The 10,757-nt window shown below is 51.1% G+C and overlaps 1 protein-coding gene across 1 annotated transcript; it reads right to left on the bottom strand.

The window, feature by feature from the left end:
* Window positions 1-1,160: 1,160 nt before the first annotated feature.
* On the bottom strand, window positions 1,161-2,934 carry BBA_06275 (general amino acid permease AGP2; the record flags this gene model as incomplete). Its single annotated transcript, XM_008601372.1, has 2 exons — window positions 1,161-2,340; window positions 2,435-2,934. 2 exons carry the CDS (start codon window positions 2,932-2,934, stop codon window positions 1,161-1,163), a joined length of 1,680 nt encoding a protein of 559 aa, XP_008599594.1.
* Window positions 2,935-10,757: the final 7,823 nt, after the last annotated feature.

Below are 10,757 nucleotides of genomic sequence, written 5' to 3'. Positions count from 1 at the left end.
ACAATTCGCCCAAAAATTTACAGCGCGAGTTTGTTTTTGTTGTTTTTGCTTTTGCCCTCGTCATTCACCCCCTCTTTCATGCTTTTGAGCACATACACCCTTACATAACTCTTGATTTTTTTCCCTTTTGTTTTGTTATTTCACGCGGGTCATGGTAAAAGAAAAGTTGCAATGATTATTTGATGGTCTGGTTATTTGCATATCGCAGGCTACATCTATATAGACACGAAGTGACGGGAGACAAGAACACCAAGGTGCAAGGAAGAAACGATAGGGGCAAAAATGTCTGGTTTCATTGTTTATGAGAAAGGAATTGTTTGTTTGATTTCTTTCCGTCTTGATTCTGGTGGGAGTTGATGGACTTGTCAGCTCAGTTCTTTTTGATCTGCAAAGTGGTTGGAGGACCTCTTTGTGGATGAATAAAGCGAGGGACTGGGCACGCCGAGTGCGTCCTCCCATGGGATGTCAACGGAGGTAGACAGGAAAATAGGAAAGGAAAAAAATATATACATTCTGAAATAACTATGGGTGTCTAAGTTATTAGTGCATGAAATTTTTTGAGCTCAAGTCTTGGGCATTGAATCAAGTAGACAAGTCCGGAAAGGTCTCACATGAAAGGTACCAAACGCTATTTGGCCTACGGGATCTTGGGTGGCATCGGTCAGTGGCAATAGTTATTGTCCGCAAAGGTCAAAAGGTTGAGTGAGAGCTTGAGAGATCAAGAGTGAAGGGAGGTGAAGGGAGTAAACTGTAAACTGAATTGCATAATAATTTCATTCGTCATATATTTGGGTATAGTAAACAAGTAATAAACAAAACCTCAAGTCTTGATAGCCAAGACTTGATGCACGAGCAGGCTCTTCTTGTCCTCCACTGTTTCATGTCACTGCTCGCTCGTGCCGTCTTTCCAATGAAATATTTTCAGTTTGTAACCCCAAATCCAAGATTTGATACTTCAAGAGAGAGAGAGAGACAAATGCCATGCAAGATATATGCAAGTCGCTGCTGGCCTTGTCTTTACGCCAAGCGCGCAGCAATAAAGTAATGTGATGCCGTAAAAGGTACAATGAATCAAGATTTGAGACGAGCATCATGGGAGCCTCCAGATATGGCAGATTGAAAGAGAAATCTAAACACGCAGACAAGTCTTTTGAGATGAATTACCCCTCAATCTGTTGCACCTTGCTTTTTTTGTAGCCAAATAGGGCCAGCATCTCGGTCCAGAAGCCGACGGGGGGCTCGGTGAAGCGGCTTTCATAGGCATCGATGGTGGGGCGCTCCCAGACGAGGTCAACCTCGGCAGGGTTCTTGAGCTTGGTGCGCTTGATCAGCTTCCAGCCAAAGAACAGAATAGGAGCGAGACACTGCATGGTGTAGTTTTTGAAGAAATTTTCGGCTGTGATGGGGCGGGCAAACGCAGTATAGCCATAGAAGAGGATAATCAGCAGCTGGATGAAAATGGCGATGTAGGCACCGTAGGGTTGGAAACGGCCGTAGTAAGGGAGAGTTTTACGATCGAGACCCTGTGCCTTGCAGGCGCGGTAATAGAAGATGAAGGTGATGGACATGCCAATGTAGTCAATGATGCCGCCGGCGGTGATGAGTTCAACGAACCAGGTGACGACGATAGCGGAGCCCGAGCCGACCTGGAGGAAGGAAAGGAAGGGGAAAGCCATGACGACTATGAAGCAGTAGATGGGAACGCCTCGGCTGTTGCACTTGCGGAGGAAGCGAGGGGCGCGACCCTCGAGGGCGAGACCGTAGAGGGAGCGGGTGGCGCAGTAGGTGTAGGTGTTGCCGGCGGAAAAGATGGAGGTGAGCATGAGGGCATTGACAATATGGGGGAGGACCTGGATACCCATGGCCTGCATGGCAATAACGTAGGGGGAGGAGCCGGCGTCGGAGCTGCCGCCGTCGCCGAGCTGGACGTTGACGAGGGTGGGGTTGTCGCAGGCGAGGACGATGCCGACAGCGAGGGCGCTGCCAAAGAAGAAAAGGAAGAAGCGCCAGTAGATGGTTTTGAAAGCGGTCTTGATATAGATTCGGGGGCGCTTGGCCTCGGCAGAGACCATGGAAATGTACTCGGGACCGACAACGGCGAAGCTAGCACTCCAGAGGGCGCCGAGAAAGCCCTCGAATCTGCCCTTGGCGCCTGTGGACTTGTACTCTTGGAAGGCAATGTGTTTCCAGTTACGGAAACCATAGGCATCGTGCTGGGGGTTACCGCCGACCATGGTGATGAAGGTGAAGGCGAAGAGGATGAAGAGCAGAATGACCTTGCCACCGGAGAGCCAGAATTCAGCTTCGCCGTAGCCGCGGACGGCGAGAAGATTGAGTGCACTAGATGTCTTGTTAGTACCTTGATTCTCCACGCATCTTGTTTCCCTATGGGCGGAAAAGATTCCGACAAGAAGGGGAAGGGCAGGCAGCTTACGCATAGCAGATGATGACGGCGGCGCAGATACCAGCGGTAGGGCCAGGTTCTTTGATGCGACTATCCCAGAAGCCAATAACGAGATTGAGGGCGGTAATTTCAAAAGGAATGAGCAGGGCCTCGTATATAAAGAAGTTCCAGCCAATCATGAAACCGAGGGCATCGTCGACAAAGTGACCGGCGAGACGGATGAAGCCACCAGAGACGGGATAGAGAACAGTCATTTCAGCAATCGAGTTGTTGACGAGGCCGAGAACCAGAGGGTAAAGGGTAAAGGCGATGAGAAGACTAGCGGGACCGCCTTTGGCGAGACCGGCACCGATGCTGACGAAGAGAGCGGTACCGATGGAGCCACCAATGGCGATGAGCTGGATCTGGCGATTGTTGAGGCGGCGCTGCAGGCCGTCAGAGTTGTCGGCCATGTGAATCTCGCTGTCGAGGCTCGGGGGAGAGCCAGGCACCTCCATCTTGGAGTGCTTGTCCTCGTCGGTGGTGGCCATGATTGCGATGCGAACGGGGTGCGGGTTTGGTGGGGGAGGAAGCACGCGGTCGAGGTAAGTTGGGGACAAAATGGGACGGGATTGGAGGCGCAAAGCGAATTGCGCCAACAAGTCAACGGTGCGAAGAATGTCAAGACAAAAGTCACTTCATAAATATAAAATAAAGCAGAACTTTGTCTAGAGTGGAAAGAAAATGGATGGAGGGGGAGAGGGGAGGGGGAGAGGGGAGGGGGAGAAAGAGGTTGAGGATAAGAAGAAGCGAGATGGGAAAATGGGAAAATAAATTGGGGGTGGGAAGGTTTTAGTTCATATAAGGCAAGAGGCCAGCCAGTACAAGCAACAGACGCAGAGAGACGAGGAAATGAGTGAGAGAAAGAGAGACGGATGAGGTGTCTGTACACGGTCAAGCCGAGTGTGGAGCCGGCACGGCGTGGGATGCAAAGCCGGCCGTTATTTAGCATCCAGTGGCATTTTGTGCCGTCTACTCTTCAGTCATGGGCTTGTTCTAGTCTACTTTTTACTGGTAGGCAGGTGGGCAAAGAGAGGGACAAGGAAGAAGAAAAATCAGCACAAGAGCAGCCAGAACAACCAAGAGATGGTGCCGCAGATGGAATAGGATTGGCGGGCAACACCTGGGATTGCCTGATGCGGCTTAGCGTTGGTACAAGAGCAGCACCGTACCTTGCAATTACTTATCTGCAGAGCAGACTCGAATAACCATAGTAGATGTGTCTCTAAAGCATGAGTTGGCTGGAGAAAGGTGCAAGAGAAAATGATTATGAAAGGAAAAAAAAACTTTCTTCATTGTCGAGTTCCTCTAGAGTGAGTATTTTGGACGCCGAGGTACATGATAAGTTTACCTTTTGCCCTCACTCCCCCCCCCCCCCCAGGCGACGCCTTCGGGCGGTGGGCCGCATGCGCATATGGCTTGGCGTCGCTAGAGGCTGCTCATATTTAGGCAGTGGGCAGTAGCAGGCTGAGGATAAGGCCAGGGCTGCTAGTGGTTTGTGTGAGTGGGCTTTGTTTATTCCTTTTTATCTCTCTCTCTTTTCTTTCGTCCGCCAGCAAACTATCGCTGCTTTTAGTTCTAGGCATCTGTGTACTTTATATGCAGGCTAGTGAAGGTCCCTCCCCCATGCGTGGGGCGCGAAGAACTACCTGTTGGCAGCGCTGCCCGCGGAAACATGTTCTGTCACCTCTTGTCGGTCAAATTTGGCGGCTTTAATTTTTTTTTAAATCATATTTATTAAACTTTAGACTTGGTGAATCGGAACACTGCAGATCCATGTCGGTAGTGCGCTGTCTGAACTCACCGTACGTTACGCTCATCAAGTTGGCACATCCAAGTATAATACAGCAGTGAGGCTGTGGTGAGCAGAACAGACCCTTTTCTCTTCAGTCGAAACCCTGAATTCAATAGACGGGCTACACACAGTATGTAGATCTTGCTGACCATGGCGCTTTGAGCTCCAAGGTCGCTCGGTCGCCTCCCTCTCTCCCTCACAGCCTCACCACACAATCATCGCTAGGCGTGCTAAGCTAGTTGGATAGCCACCAAGCGCGCGCAACACTTGGTGGGTAAAAGCAGCTGGCCCTCCGATCACAGCCCGTCGAGATTGTCAAAAGGGCCGCCTTACAACTAATAAACCATAATATGCCCCCCGTAAGCACGACTACGCCTTACCTATCCGTAGTAGTACCTACCTGTCCAACAGCTACAACGCTTACAGGCAAGCATCAACAGGGCGGGTTTCAGCGATCCAAGCCTGTAAACCAGCCAACATCTCCCATCAAGCACTAATTGTCATTCACTTGCAGACATTCATCATCCGTAGTTACGAGCCAGGACAAGGTAAATAGACGACGAGCTGCTTCTCATCGCGCGGCAGACCACAACGTACCCTGCTTCCGGCCTCCTTCGTCTCCCCGTTCTCCCGCCTTACCTTAACATCGCTAGGGCAAAAGCTTAGCAGCGCCTAGCCAATCCGCAGAAACCTGTCATTACCAGTACAAGCAGTTGGCTAGATGCCAATTGGTTCTACGAAAACGAAAAGTCCATTTTCGCGATTCGCGCTTTAGCTTTGTGCAGTTCCTATCGGTTCTTGGCCGCCGGGAGCATTTGCATCGGTTGGCGACCTGTAACGCCGCGGCCAAAAAGTGTAAAACCGAATAAAGAGACGAGAAGGATAAAAGAAACAATCTCTCCTCATTCAAAAATGCCTATATATACACATTCACCCGTAGATTTACTCTGATTCCCCTTTCCGGGATGAGGCTTCTCTTGTCCCGGCGCGGCAGGCGATCGCATGCATTGGCGTCTTGTTCGACTCGAACAATAAATACATTTGTCATGCTGCTGGAACATGTTCACCATGCACCAGTGCTACACCAGCCAAGTCTCAACACTGTTGACTGGTAATGATGGCGCTACTAGTCAGGGCCAAGACAAAGGCTACCTTGCTGCTAGTTAGCTTATCCCGCAACAGCGCCCCTCGGCCTCTTGTTACAAATAACACTGTCCAACACAATAAAACTAAAACGACGCAAAAGCTGTCGCGCTGTCTCTCTCTCATTGTCCGTCTCCAACACTGCGACCCTTTTCCCCCAATACAGACCCTGAATTGCGAGTCCAGATTTAAGACGCCATGCCCACGCCATTCTCCAAGATTTCAATCTATGGTAGCATGGTGCCATGGAGATTATTAGTGGGCATGCCCTATATTCGTAATAAGAAAGAAACAAAGACGGTCTGGTCTCTCTGCCCACTGACCACTGACCAGTCCCTGCTCACCAACACCGTAATGCCGCATGGCCCCCCTGCCCTGTGAGAATTACGAGGCGGCTTGCGAGAGGAGTGGGTTATTGTCCAAACCAACCAAACAGAATATCATTAGGTGAAGAAAACAGCTGAGCGAAGAGGGCTGGGCTCCGCTTACGACTACATGGCTCCAGCCTCCAGGGATCCCCGCTGTGGGCAGGGTGGCAAGCTGATTGTCGAGATGACTCGCTGCTTTATTCATTTACGCAGTCTGTCATTCGCCTCTACCAGTAACATGATGAAGACCGACAGCATGTTGTGAAAGGCGGCTAATAGAACAACTCCGTCTCGTCCTTGTCCGAGCTAGATGCCACAGAGGAGCGGGTGATGACGCGGCTATCGAGAAACGGGGTGCGACCTTTTGACCATGACGATCTTCTGAGAGTGCGGCGACCAACTCGGGGCTGTAGTGTACTTGGAATTGTGCGCTAATTTGGACTGGTTTGAAAGAAAGAAATTAACAGGCCATTGTCACTTGTGGCGCGGTTTTTGCCTACTTTCCTGGTCTAAATCGGCATCCTGTCGCGTGCCTAGGCTCTCTATCCGTCCGTACCTTGACTAAGATCAAGGCGTTTTTTTTGACGGCGGTGGTATTTATGGGCGACCAACCCAAAATGGTATGCATGCCTCTGGACCAACGCGCCAGGAGATTGCCTTTTTCGAAAGTCCCGCCGTTTTGACAAGCGCAAAGGTTGTCGCTACGCGAATCTTCTGCTAGTCAGTCTATAAAGTAGCAAGGTTCCCCCCCGCAGTCGCGACAGCAGCCTGCAGAACGTGTTTTTGCTTGTGAAATGGACCACCAACATCCCTTTGTTTTCCCCAGAACCCTGGTTCAACGTTGACCAACCCACCTCTCTAAACTGAACCAGGGAAAGATGCGACGCTGTCTGAATACCACCGCCACTTTGGGGGTTTGGAACGAAGGAAAAAGAGCAAGTCACCACTCTCAGAATAATGCCTCGTCGTGCTTGGTCTCGAAAAAGCGGCGTCCCTTTTTTTTTTTTCTGTGCTCCACTCATGGCTGAGCTGCGGCTTTCTTTCTCTGCCATGACGTCACTATAGTTTCTAAACCCGCAAATCGCACATCGTCTTGCCCCATGCCAAGTCAAGTTGCATCCACAACTCCACACGTTTCTAACAAGAGGCGAGCGAGGGAGAAGAAAAAAGAGTACGGCATGGCCAAGTATTGACCGATAGCGTCGTTTGAAGTAACCTTGCAAGCGTCTTTTTCTTCTTTTCACCGGGCTGGCCTTCTAGAGGAGGGTCTGTTCCCTTGCAAACATCACATGGACTGCTGCTACCCTGCGCCAGGCCCCTGCGTCATCATGCCTCGAATCTCCAGCAAAATTCCATTGCAAGCGAATCAGCTGGCAATTCATCTTTGCAGCTAGTGATTCTTGGCAGATTTTACAAAGAAAAATTAAATAAAAGGTTAGTCCTGTCGAGTGAGCGGGAATAACCCCACTGAAGCGCAAAACTTTGTACATGTGATGATGCGTCGCGGCCCTGTTTGCTGTTCAATCATCATGGCTCTAACATTCTCGTAGTTTGTCACAACTCCAACGAACAGTCCATCGCACAGCACCGGGCCCGACTCGGCTTCAGCGACCATATGCCTTTTGCTTGACCTCCAATGCCATTCTTTCAGCTCAATTGGGCCTCGCGAAGCGCAACCGCGACAGACGCGTTGCCATCCTGATGATGCAAACACGCAACGCTATTACCGCATCGCTCTCGCTTCCTCTGCTTCCTATAGGTCAAACCCTGCATAATAGGGCTGCTTTAGCCACTCGATCGGAATCCTTTTCATCTATTTTGGACCTGCTTGCCGTTTCCCAGATCGCCACGCCCTTGTCTTGACATTCCCGCCTGCCACCCTACCTGCGCGGCCCGCGTCTCAAGCGCCAGTTCTTATTGGCTGCCAGGACGAGGCGGCAGATCCGTGATTGTTCTGAGGAAAGATTTGACGACATGAATAGAATAATAGTTGGCCATCTTCAGAACGATAGTTGTGGAAATGTTGAAGCAGAGCCGGTCAGTTTCGCAAACAGTTGCACCCCCAAAGTCCCTTTGCGCTGCACTCTCACAATTGTCTCCAGCCCGCCCCGCGTCGTATGGCATTATTTCCCCATTCAGCTGCATCAGTTGCAAGGGTCGCCGCGCGGTTAAGGCCATGGTTGATTAAGAATAGGTGGTGGGCAAAAACGCCATGGCGGTCAACTACACACGTTGACATGCACGACCACACCACTCTCGCTCAAATGTCACTACGGAGTACCCTTGTCTCATTCTGCAGCCACCACCAGGCAGCAGCTATTCAGCCGGCTGTATCCTTCAAAGCAAGATTCAACCCGGCCCTCAGCCTGATCTGCAATTGCCTGGGCAGAGATGAAAAGCAACGCCATGCTAATTAGATTGTCTTGCCCCGACTCACCCAACAGAGGCCCAAGCTTGCATATGCACATGCACAAGACTTGCATCAAGTTAAAGGCCCCGGATGCAATGCTAGACATTCAATGTTTCTGGAAAAGAAAAAGAAAAAAGAATTGCGGCCGGCTTTTCCTCTAACGTCAAGATGGGGGAGCATGCTTTGACGGCCGCCCACGCGACCAACCGGGAATGCATCCAAAGTCGCGCTACTTGTAAGCAAGTCATTGTCCTCTTCTCGTACACCACAATACACTTTTTCTCAGTCTAGTACTTTTTTATTTCTCAAGCAAGGGTCGACTGTTTCGAGCGCGCCCAGTTGCACTATCCATTTCTCGCAATCTACAAACAAGAATCTCCCAGAACGGAACATGGCCTATTAACGCCAGGCTAGTTTGGGAAAGATGTTGGAACAACTAGCGCAGCCATGTTTGTTAAACCCGTTCGTTCCCAGTGCCCGGCAAAGAGAGAAGGTGTCGCGTGCGACGGGCAGCGGGACACTACGTAATCTGGCTTCAGCCGCTCATCTGCTTCGGTTGACAACGGGGTACTCAGGCTGGTTGGCTGGTCATAACGACAAGTCCAGCCGCTCATTGGGCCACAGTCCCACACGCAGACGGACCGTCGTATCGACAACGCATTGGTATTCAACTGAGCAAGCCTCGTTTCTTTTTGCTGGGAAGTCCATCTGCTAGCGCTGTGTGGCTGGCTAGTTGGTTGTTAGTGTGCAATGCCCAATCACGCAGGTCTCTCAATCATATTGCCACGACTGGTTTCCTCAACACGACTCAAGCATGGGAAAGACTGGGTCTCTGGAGTTTTTTACGGCGTTGGGTGAAATGCTCATACTGAACGGGGGACCCATTGAAATGCTCACCAAACTAGTTGGCATCTCTCCAATCACATGTCTTCTGGTGCTGTGGACTCGAGACGTCCATACCCGGTCATCAGCTCCGTGCTCCGTCCTGAACTGGCCCGCCCGTCAGCAACCTGCCCTGGTTGCCTGGCTCCGGTGGCGCTAGCAGAAACGAAAACGCTGGCTTCATCAGAGGAGCCCAGCGACCCGTTTTTCATTTTGCAGAAACGCCGTATTCAAATGCCGTGGTCTTTTTTTGTGTGGGAACGAGGGCAGTGGTAGGGACTCGGGCCATTGGCCCAGGTCGGGTCAGTTTGCGGGACGGATTGCCCTGCCTTTGTGTTGCCCCGTCCACTCTTCTTGAAAACGTTTGCGACGGAAGGGTGCCAGTCTGGGTAAAACTCTATCACGCTGGCCGGCACGTGGACGGTTCGTCGGTACGGGGCACGGAGGACAAGACGCCGTACATGCCTAGCGGCGAAGCTTGTGAAGGGCATAGGAGAATGAGTTTATGTATCGCCACACATTACAGAGAGCTGCGACATATCAAAGGCAAACAGGCTTCGGCTGCGAGGAAGCTATATAATAGCCGACAGTCGACTGGGGCGAGCATGAAGATGTGGGTGGATGTACTGGCAGAACATTTGATGCGAACATTGTAATCATGTATGATTCACCTCAGTACGACGAGCAGTGAACTTGTGACTCTGTCGCTTGTCCCTCCTCTCTAATCATGAAAACGTCCATGATCCATTTCCGAAAAGACACTTCAATCTAGTCCGCCAACTCACGCAACACCGCAACGATGGTATACAGTCCATCAAGTGTAGACGTCTCCCCAATAGACATGTCTTCTAAAATTTCTAGGCTATCTCTATCGATCGCTGGCAAACAAGAGCTTCCCATACATTACCCAGAATCAAGATCATAGGCAGGGTAATGAGCTTCGATCCCACTCGGCGAGGGGGTAGACGCCCACAGCAAACTGGCTACTGCTATCCTGGCGCTTGCTCCAGCTTGCTCTTCATCAGCGAGGCCATGCGGCGGTGCCACGCCAAAAGTCCAGATACCTAGCCGCAGCTTGCCTTGTGCAAGCCCGCCGCCGCCGCCGACCTTGATATGCTGATGGCAATGGGCCGGAACATGACAGGAGTGTATGCGGTCTGGCTGACAGTCTGAGAACTCGAGCGGCTCCCCACGCAGGAAGGACTTGAGTTTGAATCGCCCGTAGCAGGCTTTCGTCGGAAGCAGTGTCGCGCTTGCCGCCTTTAGAAGGTCTTCTCACGGCGCGAGACCCGTCTTGCGCGGGTGTTGACACGAGCGCCTAATCGACCATTTTGCCCTCTGTAACCCTTTTATCCTTTCCTCTAATATCCGCTAGTGGTGGCATAAATGGCGTGCATATCCGGGCTGACTGTATCAGCTCCTTGTCCACGTAATGATGATTCTTGCATCGCGAGGGCCAGGCTTCTGGCCAGCAAGAGTGACGCTATCTCGGAACGAGTTATGGCATGGCGTATGAAAATGCAAACAAGACAAAGACGGTGAAGAATTTCGATGTTAGGCTGTGAATCCAAGATACTGGGTCCTCCAGCGCCAGCTGAAGCAGTGTCGCTGATAATTAATAAACGTAGGTAGATGGATTTGGCGGCCGATGGGGATCACATCACAACAAGGTCCTGCCTGCCGGGTAGATAGATGAATTACCTATTTCACTAGGTT

The sequence above is a fragment of the Beauveria bassiana genome, assembly GCF_000280675.1.
Source record: "Beauveria bassiana ARSEF 2860 unplaced genomic scaffold BBA_S00018, whole genome shotgun sequence".
Taxonomy (NCBI): Eukaryota; Fungi; Ascomycota; class Sordariomycetes; order Hypocreales; family Cordycipitaceae; genus Beauveria; species Beauveria bassiana.
The sequence above is the reverse complement of the archived record's forward strand: the minus strand, read 5'-3'. Positions and strand labels throughout refer to the sequence as shown.